The following is a 20,843-nucleotide window of genomic DNA, read 5'->3' as shown; positions in this document are numbered from 1 at the left end:
TTCTAAAAAAATTTATAAATTATAATATTTGATGTTCCTACTCTCGCTTAAAGTGATTACAGTCATCAAACACTAAATATACAATAAAAATATAATTAATAAAATATTTATAGATTTAAAATATTCATCATCTATCGTTTGACCACATTGTAACATTGTTTACAATATATAAAGTTCGTATTATAGAATTAAAATAAAAATAGATACTCATTCATTTACAAAATATAATTTCCGTAATGGGTACTCATACAATTTCTTTTTAATCTAGTTCAGGGTGCTCATACAGTTTCTTCTTAATCTAGTTCAGGGGTGAGATCCTCCTTATCCACAGTTGGATCCTCTTGATATGAAAAGATAATAATTTAATGAGATGAGCAATTTCAACGTGCTCAATAAGTATAAGAAATATACTACACTCTAAACATGCGACATATAGTTAAAAAATCAATCAAAGATGTAAAACGTTTCTTTCTCTTTTTATTTGAAAACTATGAAATGTAAAGGTATTTCATTTCTTATCTCATCTCTTATTATTCCCCATAAATTTCTTTTATCTCTCAAAATCCCCTTAAGTTTAGATATTATTCTTCCAAATTCTCTCGGAATATTTTTTTTCTCAAAATTCCTCTAAATCCATTTTATTACATAGTTTTCCCTCAAGCCATCTTTTATCCTTCAGAATCACTGCTAGAATTTCTCATAAGTTTTCGATCAAATCGAGACATCTGTAACTCCTCAATGAGTATCTCCAATACTCGATTTGCTGCAACACAATCACCATATTAAAGTTATTAAAGTTTTAGAATTTTATTTGATATTGAACAGATGTATATGTTATCAAATTGATACTATTATGGGATCAGGATTTCTACTATTATAATGGGATGCACATACAAACAACACATGTACATTAGTCACAACAATTCGTCGCGAGGTGACTCAGAATATAACATGCATCCCAACCACCTCTGATATGGTTCACCATACCGCTGAATTTCAAACACACCAATCTTAAACGAGTTATCTCTAAATTTTTGTTTCTTTCAATGTTTTATTATTTTCTTTTCTTCATATTCTAGTTAAAATTGATATTTTATTTTATTTCACAATTAAAGTTTCACTTATCACTATTCTCTTCCATTTTCTAACTAATTCCCTCTTAATTTAATTTAGAATTTTTATTTAATTATTTGAGTTTATTTTTTTGTTAACATTCGTTTACTTTATGTAATTTTTTGTGATTTGTTAATATATTATATATATGTATTTGCTAGTATTTACGATTATTATTATTATTGTTATTTTATTTTATTATTATTACTTATATTATTATTATTATTATTATCATTATTTAATTTATTATTTATATATTCTTTTTATTTTAGATATATGTTTTTCAATTCTTATTATGTATGATTAATATTTTTTATATTTTGAAATCTTATCTTTATTTTAATTCTTTTTATTTCTAACTTACTTATTTTCTCATTTAGTAACTGAAATATAATTTTCCTTTATTTCTAATTTATTTCCTTCCTTTTTTTCATCTACTTAATTTCTTAGTTTTAACAACCCATTTTTCATTTTTTTTCAAACTTTTTCTTTCGAAAATTTATACATATATACACTATATAAACATCATACATGCATTCAATTAATTCAATTAAGCAAATGAGAATTTAAAAATATGATAAAAAACATCAAAATGTCTAAACAGATGGTTTGGGGACCTTTCCTGACAGTTTAAACTGTTTTGATAGGTTCTGATATGAGTTTTAAACCTAATTCACCAACTCCTCTTTATAAACTTGTAGCTTCTTATCTGGTAAACGAAATTCAATATAAATTTATCCTATGTAGGTTTCGAGTTACCTATTAATTATAGTTATAATTTGAAAGTTGTTAGGAAGTGATTTGAGTTCCAAAAATGTCCCCAAAAGTTGAAAAAAAATCTGCAAGGAAAAGTTCATTCTCGGGTCAATTATAAACCTGCAATTTGCATACGAGTTTTCGTGCATGCATGGCTTGACTTTGATTTAATTTGAACTTTAAACATGTTCGATTACATGCAGACTATCTCTAGAGCATTTTGTTTAATTAAAATAATAAACGAAGCTCTAAAAAATTGTTCACTAGAGTGTCAGTTTGATCACACGTTGGGGTCACAGGTCCCTGGAAAATCCAATAGGTTTTTGCAATTTTGGGCATTGGTTAGCTGCGAAATACCCTTCCCTTATCGATAGGCCCTTCATCTATGATCTCTGCCTCTCTTTCCCCTTTTTTCTCCTTTCGTCCGCCAGGAATGATGAACTTTAGCCCCTTTTCTCTTCTTCTTCCTTTCTTCTTCTTTTCTTCTTTTATTTGTTTTTTTCTATTTCTTTCCATATCGGGCTGGGTTGAGTGGCCTATATGGGTTTTTAAACCTAACACTCAACAAATCTGGACCGCATATGTAACGGTCCCGGAAATTTAAAATGAAATATGTGTATTCAAAATGTCAAATGCGGAAGCGAAGTCAAAATTTCGATTAGCATCCCTTACACTAAAACCAAAAACGTGCTCAAAATATAAAAGATCAAACTAACTAAAAGAGAAATTCGAAAGTAAAAGCTATGAATATGACTATGGAGTCTTTAGGCGTCCCCTTCGTCGTCTTCCTGCGGAACGGGCTCGGGAACAATGTCTTCCTGATCTGAAATGATTAAATAAGGAATGAGCTACACTAGCCCAGTAAAGACATCACGATATCTCACCGTCACGGAGGTAAAGGTGGGTAGAAAACACAAAAAGACCAATGGAACATGATTTACAACAAATCCTTTTATTAATAATAAAACCTTTACCATCCACTTACCTCGGTGAAATTCATAAAACAATATACGAAAGCAATAACATTATCATCATCATGAAATCATATAAACTGTATAACATAATACTTATTACGCCTTTTGTAATTCAATCATTACACAACATATTTTTCCTCATTTACCAGCCTACTAGTATCCATGGGGATCCATAGGGGTCCCGCTACCCGTTAACCCTTAATACTTGTAATCAGATTCCAGGGCCGTCCCCATACCCCGTCCGGTATGGGCACTAAAACACATAAGGTCTCCATACCCCGTCCGGTATGAGAGACCACAATCCCGGTAGGGTTCCCTACGGACCCGGTCCGTCCACCATCTCATAGGATATCTAGTCAGGCTGACCACATTATACAATTATCAATCTACATAATCTTTCATTCTCCTTTTCCTCAGTCAGCATCATCAATTCACGTACAAATAAGCAAAACAGTAATTTATGCCAAACAAGACAACATACAGCATCGGTTTCTCAGTCATTCAACCCATAATCAATAAAACAGTAAAATATGCACACGAAACTATGAAATGAAAATATCAAACCTCATACTGCATTTAAAACTGTAAAATAGGCCAAATAACAGTTAACCGACAAACACACTAGACTCGGGCTCCATTAGCGACCTTAAGCAATTTCACACATTCGTTGATTTAAGAAATACCGTTTTATCATTATTGAACTTTAATACCGTGATAGAAAATAGGGTGAGGGGTCCTTACTCGTTTCGGGGTCCGAACACAGCTTCACAGTGCGCCTACAGGCTGTCCCTAATTTTTCCTGAATTTTTTCCGGGGAACTGAAACGCACTACTGGTACCTGCACGTGTTCCAAAAAATCCCAAATTAGGCCCAGGGCCCCTTTTTGGCCAATATCGCAATTCCGGCACGGCGGCGGCAATTCACCTCGGGTTGGCCGTTTTCGGCCGTTTCCGGCCGAATTCGGCCACACTTGCATCGGTCCCTGCAATAAAACAACCCTAGGGCCCTCGGGGGGCCAAAAAATTGCGGAAAACCAAAGCTTACCGGCGGCGGTGCTCTCGGGTGCAGCGGCTCTTCGGTGAGGTTCGTGTTTTGGTAATTCGGCTCTGATCAACCTGTAGAGAAAAGAATGGTGATCACGGTGATATAAAAATTGCATCAAACGGAGGCCGGGATGGAAAAATGAGTCGGGGGTATCAAATTTACCTCGATCGACAGTCAGAAATCTCCCCGGTGCGGCGGCGGGTGGCGGCGGCCGGCTCCTCCGGCGTCTGGTTCGTCTTCTCCGGCGAGGGCAGGCGGCTAGGGTTTTTGTGGTCAGGTGTGGGGGTTCTATTTATACCCTTTTGCCTTTTGATCTCAGCCGTCCCATTTGATTTAATCTGGGCCGTCCATTTTTGATTGAATCTGGGCCGTCCGTGCGATTGCATCTGGGCCGTCCGTGCGCACGCTTGATCTGGACCGTTCAATCGCGCGTACGCGGATTGCCAACGTAGCCCGTCCCCGGGTCGACGTGGTCTTGCCACATGGCAGGTCCTGGTTGGTCAGGACTGCTGACTGGGTCTGCTGACGTGGCTGCTGACGTTTGCCTTTTTTTTTTTAATTAATAAATATACTTAATAAGAAAATTACGAAAATGCCCAATTGTTTGGGCGTTACAGCATAAACATCACCCATGTGGCTGCATACGATCCGTTGGATGGGCCTTCATTAATGGCAAAATCGTAATTTTGTTATCCTGTTCTTTACGATTTTGTCATCTTGTTCTCTCAACCGTTATATCACAGTTCTCCTTTAGATCTAAACCGTTCAATCGTGTGACTGTTGGATCACATCAAAACGCATGCAGACCATCCGATCAGCATCTCGCATGTAGACTGTTGGATCGCCATCATTCTCTCTATATATCTGCACACCATTGGATCTGACTGCTGCAATCTCACCGTTGGATTTGCCCAAAACACCCAGGACCATCCGATCTGCTTACCGTGGGTGTCTACATGGATGACCACATGTGTGGGTCAAACATCACGTGCTTCTCTTTGATTGAGCGACTGCCACGTCACTAGCCCAGATGACTCATTTTTCAAAAATTATAAAATGACTTAAATTTTGAGTTTTTTTTTTTTATTTTGGCCCTTAAATCAATTTTTAAATTTAAAAGACCCCTAAATAAATTTAATTTTGTTCAATTTAGTTTCTAATTTTATTTTTAGCATATTTAGGAGTAAATTTTAATTTTATTTATTTTTCATATGATTGAATTTATATATAAACTAATTAATTAAATTTAAATCCGTAAATTAACATTTAAAATTTATATGTAATGTTACATAATAATTAATTATTAATTTTTTTAAAAATGTAAAAAATAATTTATTTTATTTGAGATAAAAAAGATAATAATAAACATATATCAGAGGAAAAAAGAAGTTATAATAAATATTTTGTTAGTATCTTTTCATTTTTTTTAAAAAAATTAATTATCAAGAAAAACTGTATTTTAAAAATACTTTTTTATATTATTCAAGTAATACGGAATAAATTTTATTATTTTTTAAAAAAATTACATTTTATAATAATTTTATAAATTTATATATCATTTACAGAGATAATTACAAATGGAATACATAGTGATTTTTACAAAATCTCAACTTCATTTGATTTTAAATTTTTAAAATCTGAATCTTCTCCTGAGTTTTTACAAATTAATATTTTTAGTTAAATATAAATTTTTACTTAGAACTACTCTGACCTAATTGAATATTGATTGTATAATATAATAGTAATACATACATTAAATAAAAAAGATATATTATATATATACATCAAATTAAAATATATTACATATTGCCCAATTAAAATTTAAAAAATTTATTATATATAATCGAAGTAGCTTTAAACGGATTATGCAGTATTAAATATAAGTTGCACCATAATTTATATTTTAGTAAATTAATAAATTTGCTCATGGCTTGAACTGCCTATTCAATCGCCATCTGCTACTCAAAACGTGGCAAATTTTCTCAAATCTCTGCGCACCTTTCCCTTCCTCTCTTTCATACCGGCATTTTTTCAGACAGTTTCTGTGCATAAGCTATAGACCTTTCTATGGGGTTGATTGAGCTGCCCTACGCAGTCAGATAGATGAGCTCTTCTTTTAGCCAATGAGGAATGTCTTTGTAATTCTCAATCGTCACCGCCATCTAAGTCTGCTCTTCATACGTATTGTTCTTCATCACTTCCAATTTCATATATTTTTCTTGTGATTTTTTTATTATTCAATTTGATTATCATGAGAAGCGAAAAAAAAGAATCGAAATAGTTTCAACCGGTAACTATACGCTTTCTTTTAACGTCCTAATGAAAAATAAAATCTCAGTGAAAAAGATCCGAAATATAGGAAGCGATTCTTTAGTCGTGATGGAAAAGCTTCTCTCATCTCTCTCTCCCTCTCTCTTCTTCTGAAACTCTGTAGTATAATCAAATTATGGTTTGAAAGTAGGAGAACTTAATTGTTTTATTTAACTTGATTTGCCATTGCTTCATTGTGCTTAATTTACATTTTATAAATGTTATTCCTGATAACTTTAAATTCGAACTGACTGTTATTTCAGCACTTCACAAGGAATTTATTTAGGGTTATTCAAATAATTTGTTATTTGATGGTGTTGAATTAATAGAATTAAGACTGGTAAATTTTCCCAGTTTATTATGCCTGTCTACTGGATGCTATGAGCAGTTATAAGTTAGTGTCGCATTCTTCTTGCAGCTCTACGCCATGGCAATCCCATTGACTCTATCTTGTGCAAATGTAAATCACCAGGGTGCCCAAAGGCTGGCGAGGTTGCAAGGAGAAATGATACTTGGTTTCCTTTGTCCTCGTTGCAGAAAAATTTGTAAGTGAATGCTGGGCAGATGAAATATTTAACAGTTGCTTCCTTTTTGGCATTTTTAGATGATTCATTTTGCTTGTGTCCATTTCCTTATTTTTAAGGAGGGAAAAAGTATAGTTTCACCCGTGCTTTGACCAATTGCAATTTAAAGCTTGTGATTTTTTCGTGAAAATTTTAGATTGGTTAATTTATCATTTTTATACAAAATTATTAGTTTTTAGAGTACATATGTACATATGCACATATATGCACTTATAACTATGAACAATTTTAAAACTAAATAAATCACAGTTTTAAAAATAATAAAAAAAATGTAAAAGATAATAGTTTTAAGAAAATAATGGTTTTATTTAAAATGACTAAAAATAAATTGTGAAAAAAAATTGAAATGACTGAATTGCAATAAAAACCAAATCACAGGATGGGGACCTGCGATTTTTCTTATTTTTATTCTTTTGAGTTCTCTATATTCATTAGATTGCCATTTTGATGCAGATATTCAACAGGTTTCAGCAGTGTTCATGGCGAAAGGCCTACTGCAGACTACGCAAAATTGAGAAGGGAATCCCTGGAAAATGAATTTGGGCATGCTCTTGGAGTTAATACTTCCAAGAGTATATCAGTTGTCTATCGTTTTGGTCCCTTTTTGGCATTGTATAGAGCGGCAATTATTTCGTTCCACGTGTTGAAGCTCACTGTCTGGCAATTGTTTCTTCAGGACATAAGAAAGCGAGCAATCAAGGTACCATTTTCATGCTTTAGTTTCATCTTGTAGTAGGTAATTGCTTGCATATAATTTTATGGTCCAATATAATTTATTGGATTCACACTTACTGCTTATATGGGTATTGTTCTCTGGTTGCATATCTCTCGCAACAGAACTGGTGATGCTACTCAAGTATATACGTAAACTATCAAAACCAAGAAACTGCTGATTGATTGAAACTAATGTGGTGCTACTGTAATTATTTTTTTCATACAATCATCCTCATAGAATCCAGCTCCCTCAGCTCTGCAAAAACTTGATTCTCCATTGTGAATAAACTCTTAACTTCTTTTGGCTGCAATTTTAGGTTTCTTTACTCATTGTTTTTCATGCTCATAAAATTATTTGCTTCTGTCTGCCTAACTATATTTCCTAGTGTTTACCTATTTTCCAATGTGTACTCTCTAATGTTTATATATATATTCCACTACAGTTCCGCGAAACTCTTATCCGCTTGGGTCCTTTCTTTGTCAAGGCAAGTTTTATCTTGTACTACTATTATTTAGGCTCTTCTTCTCTGCCTTTCATATGTTACTGTTATGGTATTCTTCATTGCTCTGCTTTTTTTTTTTGTGGTGGGGGGGGGGTTGGGGTTTGGGGGCAATTTGATAAAACTGTGGGCACCTATCAACCTTCACATTTTCATGTTGGCCAATGAAACTCAATTTGAAGATTAAGTGATTTTAGCTTCTTCAAGACATTGATGACTGGTTTTCTAAATGTCATGTTAGATGCTTGTCTTTAGAAAATTTGATTGAAGTTTTGATGTTTTGAAATAATCAACTGATTAACTCCAAGTGATTGGAAAATGTTGGGGTCAGTGTCTAATTTCTAATGAATTTTATCAGCCTTGTTTTCTAGTTGTTGGGTTCTATTTTCAGTATACTGTGAAGTTACCCTTGTAACATCCTGCTTTCTCTATTGAGAAGAGATGCTACCACACGTATAAATTTTACAATTGTGCAACAGTGTAAAAAATAATAACTAAAATTTTTACATCTCTTGTTCAAAATCAAATACATGAAGCCCTATAAGACTTTAATTACAAAACTATCTTATGAACATCGATTTTTGCAACTTAACAAAAAGAAACACAGGAAAACTTCTTCAGAATCTTCTACTTGATCTTGAAATTGCTTCGAACCTGCCCTAATCTAAAGCAGCTGAGGAAATTTGGGGTGAGAATTCGACTATCTCAATAATGTCCATAATAGAGATATGCAAAGCAACATTCACACAGGTTTGATAAAACAGAATGCAAATTTTATTGAAGAAAATCCTAAACGATCATAACAACCATCCTTTTCACTAGTCATTCCAAATATCTTTTTCCTTCTTATAGATACCGATCCCGGATTCCATATTCCATATTCCATATCCGAATTTCGATTTCACATCATTGAACTTCACATTCATACATAATTTTCCAAACATTACAATAATCCAAGTCAAAATCACATATTACTTTTCAGAAACACAAACACAATTACATAACACTTGTCAAAATCATAAACAATTTCTAATATGCAAAATTTTTTGTTATTTAAACATTCTTCTTTTTACTTTGTTTGGTGTTTCATCGCGCTATGCCGTTTTTACTGTTATTATCGAGGACAATAAAGATTCTCTCTGCATGTGAATGTTCAAATAATAACAGACCCTCATTCCTGCAGGGCTATAGATACAATCAAACTCTTATTCTCTGAAGGGTTATAGGCACAATCAAAACCCTATTCTTTGAAGGGCTATAGGCACAATCAAACCCCTATTCCCCGAAGGGCTATCGGTACCAATAACAAATTTCCAACCCCATTTGGTATGGGACTTTGCAGTCATGTCTGACTAAGGCCGTATCCTCAATAAGGTTCACAATGAACACCATATTTACACACATACCCTTCCTCTCTAATACTTGCTAAACAGATTTCTTCGTCTTTTAAGGGTTTTTATGTATCCTATTATTTTTGCAATTCAAATTCATTACTACACACATATATAAGTATATTAAACATTCAAAGTTGCATTACATACATATATTTACACTTTTATATACCTACATATACATATTCATATAAGTTAACATATATTTATACCTTATGTAATATCACAAAACACTCACACACCTCTATACATTTATTCAAATGCGATGAAATGTTTTTATACATATAACACACACCATTACACCCACAATGCAACAGACGCAGCAACACACTCAACACACACACAGTACACTCACACAACACATGCAACACACACAATACCTACAACACACTCTCAGCAATTTATTACATGCATGTCAGGTAACATACACCACGCAGCAAGCTCTACACTCATTCTTGCACAAATATATACACACATGCAGACGCACATACACAGTTTTATATATATACATATTCACAGTGTACGTTTAGATATACATATACAATCTGTTACATGTATCTATTATTTTGCAGATGCACATATGCATTCATATTATATATATACTGCATATATAAACCTATGTCACACATGCATATAAATTTTTCGTATATGTACCCACTGTATGTATTTACAGCATACATATATATATTATTCATGCACCTAATCGTACATACCCAGATGCAAATACATACAGCTCATAATAATCATAAGTTTACATAACTATTTTTTTTTTTTGAGATAACAGGTTTACATACCTATTTACATTATCTATATATAGTTTTGCACACCCAGCTTATAAATAATACATATACACCCCTTATACAGTTAAGCTCATGCTTTCACACACATCAACATCTATCTATGTTCTGGCATACACAGTTTATAAACCTATTACCTCTATAAATATATATCTATATTAACACACATACAGAATACATAATTATGTAAAATACAAATGCACATACATGTACAGAAAATCATACACACAACGTTGGATTAGACCCTCTATACTCATCCTCAAATTTTTCTTGGCCATTGGATTAGATCTGGCATGGCTTCCTGAGAACCATCCGATTGCCTTTCATTAAGGCAATCCGGTTTTTTTTTGCTTGATGAGCTAATCCCCACCGTTGAATTCAAATCTTCTGCTTATCTAGGTCATCGGTTTCCCCGACGGTTGGATCGTTTAAGATAGATTATGACATCCCAAATGCTAATTAAAATATAAAGGTGTTAGATATAGAGATAGATACGAGTGCATATAAGATAAATGTATACAATGGAATAAATAATTACAATTCCTTACAAAATAATAGTAGAGTTTCATACAACATTGAGGTAAAAACAAAATTAATTACAAATCTCTATGAAAGATGGACTTATCAGGGTGTAAGACTACTATGTACTCATAACGGTTCACGAATCTACGGGATCCTCAAAGGCTTCAAGGAGTAGATTAACGATCGATTCTTCACTATTTTCCTCATCTTGAGGGGGCATGAAAAAAGATAAGTTTCATATGTTCAGTAAGGAAAACAATATTTAAATAACATTACTAAAATTTTAAAGGTAATTAAAAATTGAAATAAAGTACCATCATTACTTACCATCAGGAGTTATGTCAGGAGTCCCTTTATAAATTATGAAAATAATTTACTTTATTAAAAAAAATATCAAATCCGTCATATCATAGTCATATTATGTCAATTAGATCAATCATGCTGAAAAAAAAGAAAATCAAACAAGTCATGACATGCTCTTTATTTCATTTTATTTTTCACGTATTGTTCTGACTTCCATCTATTAAGGGTAATACGGATTTCCGACTATTCATATGGAATAACCAATTCATTTCATATCAACAATTTGCGGTTTGTTAAACCAACAACACATTTACAGTTTGCCAAATTAACAACACATTTACAGATTGTCAAATTATGACATAATCTATGACTACGGCCATGCCAACCACAATGGTCCTACATGTAAACTATGGTCACGGCCATACTTCGCCAAAAGTGACCCCTACAATCATATTGCGTCATCACTCTCGTTAAAAGGTACACTGTTATCCATAAGGAGTGGTCCTCTCATGTCTTTTCAGACCAGATGGGGGAGAAGAAAAAAACCCCATAGAGATAAAAAGGCTAATAAAAATATTTCATGAATCATGCATGCCAATACTGATACATTTTCTCATGCTTAAAGTACAACATCATGTTTGTTACTATATCATCGTTCAATATATCATGCATAAACAGTTATCATATGTAAATTAAGCATTTAGTTAATCATGCAAATAATCGATTTATATGCATTCATATAAACATGCATTAACATGTAATAATTCTATTTAAGTATATAAAATTAAACATGCAACCATTTAATTAAAACTTTGTTAATTTGATCTAAAAATACTTCTTAATATGTTAAAAGTAAATACTAAATTTTTTATTCGAAATCTTGGAGTTTTCCTATGTCTTTCTTCCCTCTATTTCTTCTTCGTCTCTCTCTAGGTCACTCTTTCTCTCTCTCTCTCTCTAAAACTCTTTGGTGGATGGAAGAATAAAGTGGGAGTGGTGAAGAAATGGTGAAGAGAAGGTCCTTATTTATATAAAATGGGAACCGTTAGATTTGTGCTAAGTGGCAAAATTTTATGAAAAGAGAGGAAGTCAAAATGACTTGATGCGACATGATGACTGACGCATGTGACTGGCGGGTGGACAATGTAATGATGGCAACGTAATGGTGATACGAGAATCGGAAGCACGCCACCCAAACGATGGCGGCACTCTGCCCAACCGGCGGCCACGACGTCCAAGAGGGCGGCGCTCACTGCCCCAGCCTGCTGTGCGCTCGTGCGGTGTGCGGGGCCCACGCGTGCGGGGTCTTTCCCGCAAGATTTTTCTGCCGTTTTCTCCTCCGTTTTCCCTAAAAACCTTTTTAAGAAGATTTCAAAAATAAATTTTTAACAATTAACCAATAAAAATAAATTTGAATAATTATTTAAACTAAATAAATACGAAATTCAAATATTAAATTTTATCCAGAAATTAAAGCACAGAATTTTAAGGAGTTTAAATACCTTTAGAGCCTGAATAAATAGGGGTTTACAATACAAATTAAGCAAGAAGGTTTTTGGAGTGTTACATTGATAGTGGCCGTTGATCCCTGGATCACAAGCAGACCGTGTGATTAACGCACATCAGCTGTTCGATCCGCATCATGCGCATCATCCGTTTGATCGGCGTCTCACCTGTCAGCCTTATGATCACCATCATTTTCCCGTGTCTAGGAGCCGTTGGATCGGCATCTGCACTTTCACTGATGGATCGGCATCCTAAACACAGACCGCTTGATCATCATACACGCATGCCTCCAGTGTGTTGACTCTGCGCTGAACTCTACTAACGCGGTTGCAACGCGGCACAATTTGATTGGTTGTGCTGCTGAATCAGCAGTCTATGTGGCATGTTTCTTCAAATTTGCAGAGTGACCCCTAGGCGCCTAAAATCTTTTCATTTGGGCCCCTGCTTAATTACAGAAAGGCCTGAAATTCCAAATTTGTTTTCAATTTAGTGCAAAATTAATATTTTAAGTTATTTTCAAGGTTATTACTAGATTTTCTTAATTTCCAAAAATGTCCCAAGTTCACACATTTAATTCCAAAATGTATTTTTACTCAATTTTTCACCTAAAATTCTCACAAAATCAATTAATTTAAATCTCCCAGAAATTACTAAATTCATCCCGTATTCTTTTTTTCCCTTAATTTCTCCTGAAAATTCTTTTAAGTTCACATGTCCTTTTGACTTAACATTTATTGATTTGCAGCTTGGACAGGCCCTGAGCACTAGACCAGATATATTGCCGACTGTATATTGTCAGGAGCTTGCAAAGTTACAGGTTTTGTTAGATTATTCTGTCAAAAGTTTCCTAACCTTTATCAGAGTTGTCTTAAACAGTAATTCCCTTCTTTTTCATTCTTATGCTCAAACACTTCTGTTAATTGTAGGATCAAATGCCACCATTTCCGACTTCTGTTGCAATAGATTCTATTGAAAGCCAGTTGGGTATTCCAGTCTCACAAATTTTTGCTGACATCAGCCCAGAGCCAACTGCAGCAGCGTCTTTAGGCCAAGTGTATAAAGGTTAGAGAATCGTCCCCTGTATATCTCTTCACCCTTTTATTTGCTTCCAGTCACCAGGTGGGTAGAGGATCACCGGATTGGAAAACTCAAGCTAAATGTTACTTTTTGTTCCTTCAAGTCCTGCAGCTCATTTGCATTCTGGGGAGCTTGTAGCTGTTAAAGTCCAGAGACCAGGTATGTCGCTTACGTTGACTCTTGATGCCATGTTATTCCATATGATCAGCGGCCAATTGAAGCGATTTGCCAATGCCCATAAGGACCTCTTGGTGGCTGTAAATGAGATGGTGAGGTTTCTGCCTCAAGGTTCCTGTCAATGCTATTACTAATCTCAATTACTATTTTCTATTTGTTTCTTTTTGAAGAAAATTAGAAATTTGGACATGCTTCAAAAATATAATCTGTCAGTATAATCTTGTGGATGGTTCTCAAAGCGTATGCATTTATTTTTTGGAATGTGTTACAGAGTATGGAAATTATTGGTGTTATGCTCATAGAAACATTCTTTATGAGTTTCATTTTACCATCATTGTTATATAGTGCAACCATGTCCTTTACTTTTATTTTGATTTAGTTTTTCTCTTCAATCTAATCTTCTTTCTGTGAGATTATACATGCTTATGAACATCTTTTTATCTTTCTTGATGAAAAGATAAGGCACATGTTTGATGAAATTGATTACATCTTAGAGGCAAAAAATGCTGAGCGATTTGCTTCTCTGTATGGTAAGTTATCCGAATTTGTAGTTACTGTACTTTTACTTCGTCAGTTCATTGATATATTTTGTAGTAAACATCATATATCAATCCCGGGTGATGCTGGTTAATCTAAGTCGAGGAGCCTTCTTCTTTATTATAATACTGGAACTTTAATGTCTAGTCTGGATATGCCAAACTTATGTCCGTACAAATCATGTCAAATGATGAATTGCATAATACCTACTTATTAGGGTAACATTTAAGGATCCTTTTTCTTCCCATGATTTTCGTTAAAACGGTGAAATTCTTCAAGTATGTATTGGCATTTAAAAAACCTGTATTATCTTTTCTTTCCTCAGTCTCTCTGTAAGGATCTATGTGCTTGTGCTTCAAGCATAAATCAATGAAAGTTCCCTTTTGTTGACAGCTACTGATCAAACAGATAATCAACAAGCTGCAGCTGGTCCTAACCTCAAATATCAGAGAGCAAACATCATTAAGGTGCCAAAAATATATTGGAATCTTACATGTGAAACTGTGCTTACAATGGAGTGGGTTGATGGAATCAAACTCACTGATGAAATGGGCCTGAAGAAGGCTTCTTTGGACCAAAGGAAATTGATTGATCAGGTAATAGGCAGACTTCCTCTACACCAGTTGGTTGCAAGTTCCTCATTGATTTGGTGAAATTTGTCTAACCTATCCTAAGCTCATAATTCTCATTCATGTTCTTCATAGGGTTTATACTGCTCTTTGAGACAGCTGCTGGAGGTGGGATTTTTCCATGCAGACCCGCATCCAGGAAATCTTGTTGCTACTTGCCGTGGTTGTCTTGCTTATTTTGACTTTGGAATGATGGGAGACATTCCTCGTCATTATCGCGTTGGACTTATTCAAATGGTAGGAGTTGTATGAATTTAATCCAACTTCGTCTTTTTTTTAGAGTTCGACTCAAGTTGGCTTCTGCATATTTTGTGATGTCAATTAATATCATGCAATTTTATCAATCTTAGGTGGCATGCTGTTTATGCTTTTATGCTTCTAAAACTGACTTTCTTTTTCATTCTATTTTGTATTTAAAATAAGCCTCACCAACCATCTGTTGATAACCTTATTCTATAAAGCTTGTCACTGCCCCAGCAATCAATTGACTGTGCAGTTACCTATAGACAATAACATTCAAAGTCAAAAGATGACCCAATCATAGTATGGATTGGGGAAAGGGGGAAGAGAGAGAGAGAAAGGAAATCAAGATGAATTTGTAGTTGCACTAAAACCAGATGAAACTTGCTATGCACATGCGAGTACTCTTGATGCTTAACATTTAATTTACGACCGGAGATGCCATTTTTGTCTTGGATAAAATGCATTATGCAAGTCAAAGAAAACACCAGTTTGCAGGGTGATCGCTTTTTGTTTTGACTATTGCTGACCCTTTTTGTTTAGTGAAGATTGGTTGTGAGATGGTGTTGAGACTCTTAACACCAGAAGACGGAATTCTTGTTCTTGCATGTCTGCATGTCAATCCCCTTTACTGAGAGTTCTTTTAAACAATCCCCTTATGCCCATATAATATGTCTATGTGTGATTATAATGTTCAAGTCAGTATATACTTTTTCTAGTTTTCCATTTGAAAAATCTTTGGCCGACTCTCAACATGCTTAGTTATTACACTTTTTGGCAGACGACATGGTGCTTACTGTTGCTTTGTTTTGACCTTCCGTTGTGTATATGTTAATAAATTCTTGTTTCTTTCAGCTAGTGCACTTTGTTAATCGTGATTCTCTGGGTTTGGCAAATGACTTTCTTTCTTTGGGATTTATTCCTGAAGGGGCTGATATACAATCAGTTTCAGATGCACTGCAAGCATCCTTTGGTGATAGGAGCAGACAATCTCAAGATTTCCAGGTTTGTGCTTGTGATCTCGTTTCAGTGAAAATTGTTTGCCAGCCTCATAGTTAGCATAGTTCTGTTGGTTTCCTTTTTCTAAAACCAAAATCCTAGTAGGCATTTGATCTTGTCAAAACTGTCTACTTCTGTTATCTACAATGCATAATAAACTTGGCTCTTTCCAGATCAAGATAGAAAGCCTGAGTTTTTTGTTTTACTCAACAATGGTTGATCTGTAATGAAGTTTTGAGAATGCCATTGTAGAATGGGACTGCAAAAACTTTGATCCCTGCTTTATGCTTAGGGGTAACTTGGCCTTTTTTTTAGAAATCTGCCATATTGAGATTTTCTCAACATAAAAACATTTTGAGAGAGATTTGTGGCGAATGTTACTTCTCCATAGACATGGCAAAATTCAGATTGGTTAGGTTTATGCATGAAATAAGTTGATAATTCAAGTGAAAATTTATTAGTAGTTATTCATTTTGTCATATAGTGATCTACTTTGAACTATTAATTCATTCAACTATTGAGTCGCACTGGATTGAAATCTATGTAGTTAGGTCTAATTGCCCTACCATTTTCAGGTGTGTCTTCTGTTTTAAAATTTCCTTTGTATAACAGTTCTTTCTCTTAAATTCTGGAAGCTTGAGCACAACTATTTTGAATTTCAGGGAATCATGAACCAATTATATGATGTTATGTATAGATTTAACTTGTCTCTGCCCCCTGATTATGCCCTGGTCATAAGGGCACTTGGTTCATTGGAAGGCACAGCCAAAGTTCTAGATCCTGATTTCAAGGTAGTTGAAAGTGCATATCCATTTGTCGTTGGAAGGCTCTTAGCAGACCCGAGCCCTGATATGAGAAAAATTTTGAGGGAGCTTCTCATCCACAATAATGGATCCATAAGGTGGAGTCGGCTAGAGCGCCTTGTAAGTCTCTCTTGGTGCTGTTTTGTCTTGTACACTAGTTCTTTTTCTTGTTAAAATTTGTGCTATCTTTGGAGAACACTTAAATTTTTTTGATAAAAATATTACTTATATTTACTTACTGTTTATTTCCAATTTATCTATTTTTGTTTTAAACATGTTAATTATAAATTTATTGTATGTATAATTTGGATACCAATTTTTACTGAATTTAGACAGTCTTTTGCTATTAATAGCTATAACGTGCTTTATAGCATTACTTATAATAGTAGGTATTATTACATAACAATAGCTGTGATGTTTATTATAGCTATGACCTGTTTTTTATAGCATTACTTGCAATAGTAGGTACTATTACATAACAATTCGTTTTATCTAAAAAATGACAAAAGTGGATTAAGATTTCAGTTCAGATGGTAAGAAACAAGAAAAATGAGTATAATATGAATAACATGTGCGCACGAGAACCTATTGTGTAAATAGGTAATTAAGAAATTTTTTTTTGACATTCTCCTACAGTGAGATGACAGGAGTAAGTTTTTATTTTAAAAAATTATAATAAATTTATTTGTCATTATCTCCAATATCAAGGACTCTTAGGAAATTTGCTTGGGTAAAATAGTATAATTGTTGGTTAGATTTAGTGGCGAAGTTAGTGTTTGTTTGACTAAGTAATTAAACCAGAAGTCCGTTTGAGAAGCTCAGGCAAATTAAGCAAATGAAGCCCCTTCTTTTCACCCGTTGATAGGTCTTCAACTTGAGTGAATGCATGAGTATCTGATGCAGTTTTAGTAGGTCTTTTTCATTTCATTCAAAGAAGTTTTAAATGTACATGGTTATCTCCAATTATAACAGAAATCAAGTAGTTTGCAATGTCTCGGTGTGTTACCATTTTCTTCTTTTTTGTTCTTGAATTTCAATATTGATGTGTTGGTGCTACGATTGTTTTTATCCTAGCCTAGTATGTTGAGAAAGTTTCTGGAAGCCTCCCTGCCATATCTCCTGTGTGATTTTTGAATCTTATGTACTTCTACCCTTTCAATAGTCATTCCTGATGGTTATCTAAAAATTTGAACAAATCTTCAGATCCTTCTGCAAATCATAATCAGACCGTACTTCTTATCTTCTGCAGGTAGCAGCAATATCTGAGCAGGCTTCTGAATCATCTGGAGAGCTACCTGATGCTGATTGTTCTTCAAAAGTTGGAGGATGGAAATCATTTGATGTGCGCACTGTTGTTTCTGCCACAGAGGATCTTTTATTATTCATTCTTTCTGAAAAGGGTCAGAGAGTACAGGTTTTCCTCCTTCGGGATATAATTAGAGCAGCTGATATTTTTCTACAGGATGAAGTCTTTGGTTGCTCTTTAACTGAGGAAGTTGATGCAAAGGAGACATTGAACTCACAGGTTTCTCTCATTCTATCTTACCAACTAATATTCTATGGTTTATATGCATTAGTTGAAGCCACTAAAAGAAACATATACTGGCTAATTAACTATCCTATTACTTAGTCAATGTCTGGTTAATGGTTGTCTAAGTAAGCAATGATAGATTGCATTGAACGTCTCCTGTGGAAAGGCCAAAACACCTCCTAAACTAGCATCAAGTTGTCCGATATTTATTTGATACTATAGAATCCTAATATTTTCATTCATGACTGTAAAATCTAATCACAAATAGGAACATGACAAGAACAGGAGAAAAACAAAGCCAAAATGAAAAGATTCTGATAATTACTGGTGCTTATTGTCCTTTCATTTTGGCAGGAACGAACATCAGCAAGGGTAATCAAAGGGTTCCAGTACCTATGTCAAGCGATGAAGTTGGGTCCTGAGATGTGGACAGCAATGTTTATTCGCATGGCATTGAAGCCTGAGGTTCATAGATTTACTTTAGACATAATTTCTGCCTTGCACGTGCATTTTAGCCACAAGTTTCCCGAGACTTTCTGGATTTGTATTTCTAGACAGCTACACAAATTGACAAAAAGAAATAGATCTGATGTTACATAATCCGGGGAATCCAAAAATATTCTTTTGATTTTTCATCCAAAAATGTACTTTTTTATTGGAGGTAATCATTTACTATAGAAAAGAGGATATTTCTTTTAGAAAATCTAACCTAGAATCTTGAATCAGCACCTAGTCGTTAATACATATATAATTTATTGGCTGGTCTAAGATCATTGTTTTTAACTTTCTTCACGATCCCACAAAGAGGAAATCACCAAAACCGCTGTATTTTCATTTTTGGTGCTATCAAGGAAAAGCAGAAGAAAAAACATCTTGGGCCGAAACGTAAATAATTTTCTATGATATTTAAGCTTGTGTGGTTCTTGCACAAACTCAGTGTTTCATTAAGATTTGAAGTTTGAGACTAATTTAAATTAATTCGATAATAGATTGGAGTTGGAAGTTCGTGTAATATCTAAGGACTTCATGGCCCTAGTTTTGGGTTTAAATTTTTTTTTTTTTTTTTTTAAAAAAAAGAAGTAATGCTCAGATAACATTGAGCTATTGTTTATGTATAGAAAGATGACAATATTATATTAATATTAAAATTCAATATATTTAATCCTTTATTTTCTTCAAAATAGAAGTGTTTTTATTCCAGTCTGCTTTGAGACTGGATATTGTTTTTGTCCGGTTTTTAGTTCAAAAATAAGAATATTGAAAATTCTTGTAATTTCGATCCAGTTTTCTAAAACAGAACTAATAAAAAAATAGTATAAAAAAATTAGAAGTTGAATTCACAAATAAAATTATCAAATTTTAATCCAAAATGAACAAAATTAGATTTTAATCCAAATCTCTTCTCTTAATGGGTCATTGATTCAATACGACTCATCCTTTTAACCTCATTCATCACTTAGTATTAGTCATTCAATGTTTTTAGTTTTTGAAGTTCTAACCATTATTATTATATATTCAAAATATTTAACTCACCCTAAAAAAATTCAACTCTGAGCTCCATCAATAAAGTTTTAGGCCACATAATGATGTTAGCATGAACGGCTTGGAGTATCTGAGAAACCAATCAATCTTAGGTAAGTTACAGCTTAGGCTGTTTTGTTGAAGATCAAAGTGGTTTGGGCCATGAACAATGCCCACGCGGAGGAAAGCAAAGTTTGGACACATAATATGATGGACTTAAAACACATGGAAAAAGTATCATCATGAAAAATGGGCCAAGAAACTTAAGGAAGACTTTCTTATTCATATTAAAGAATGGATCCATGAGAGAAAAAGTATTATACCAAACTTTGAAGGCCTTGGAAATGGGAAGTAGAGTCCACCAAGTCAAGAAAGGAAGCAATCCTTAAAAGAAGTTAAAAGTTCATGGGAAATCTCTCCCTCGGCATGAGAGACTTTTCCTCACTCAAGATCAATTTTTCCCTTAAGAATGAAAGTTTCATTTTTCTCTACATAGCTTTCTCAAATGGCAAAAAAGAAACCAAGATCACGGAATTTTGAAAATCTATCAAGAGATAATCAAAATTATATCTTGCTAAGTTTTCAAGATAAAAGGACATATTTTCCTAAAAGAGTATATTCACATATGAGAAAAAAAATCAATGAAGATCATGAACGGATTTACTTTCCTAAAGAATCAAGAGATTTTTTTTAAATTAAGAAATCTTTAAAAAATCTTCTTTAAATTAAGAGATTTTCAAAAAAAAATTCTCATATTTTAAGTTCATATCATATTTAATTCAAAAATCTTTCTATGGACAGCAACATCTCAATAA

At 33.7% G+C, this 20,843-nt stretch overlaps 1 protein-coding gene across 5 annotated transcripts; it reads left to right on the top strand.

Moving 5' to 3' along the window:
* Window positions 1–5,801: 5,801 nt before the first annotated feature.
* On the top strand, window positions 5,802–19,210 carry LOC110816275 (Protein kinase superfamily protein). 5 transcript variants are annotated; one of them, XM_022044400.2, is made up of 14 exons: window positions 5,802–6,068; window positions 6,616–6,742; window positions 7,235–7,481; window positions 7,939–7,980; window positions 13,260–13,331; window positions 13,441–13,576; window positions 13,703–13,860; window positions 14,226–14,298; window positions 14,714–14,901; window positions 15,010–15,171; window positions 16,030–16,179; window positions 16,836–17,096; window positions 18,226–18,501; window positions 18,862–19,210. In XM_022044400.2, the coding sequence occupies exons 1-14, from the start codon at window positions 6,011–6,013 to the stop codon at window positions 19,105–19,107; spliced, it is 2,196 nt and encodes a 731-aa protein (XP_021900092.2). In that variant the 5' UTR covers window positions 5,802–6,010; the 3' UTR covers window positions 19,108–19,210. The 5 variants fall into 5 exon arrangements, with proteins under 5 accessions (XP_021900092.2, XP_088064578.1, XP_021900091.2 ...); XM_088208452.1 differs by having other exon boundaries at window positions 5,803–6,068; window positions 6,670–6,742; window positions 13,703–13,865; window positions 14,231–14,298; window positions 14,699–14,901; XM_022044399.2 differs by having other exon boundaries at window positions 5,803–6,068; window positions 14,699–14,901.
* Window positions 19,211–20,843: the final 1,633 nt, after the last annotated feature.

The sequence above is a fragment of the Carica papaya genome, chromosome 7 (assembly GCF_054855325.1).
Source record: "Carica papaya isolate Zhongbai chromosome 7, ASM5485532v1, whole genome shotgun sequence".
In the NCBI taxonomy this organism is placed as follows: domain Eukaryota; kingdom Viridiplantae; phylum Streptophyta; class Magnoliopsida; order Brassicales; family Caricaceae; genus Carica; species Carica papaya.
Note: the sequence above shows the minus strand (reverse complement) of the source record. Positions and strands in the feature narration are given on the sequence as shown.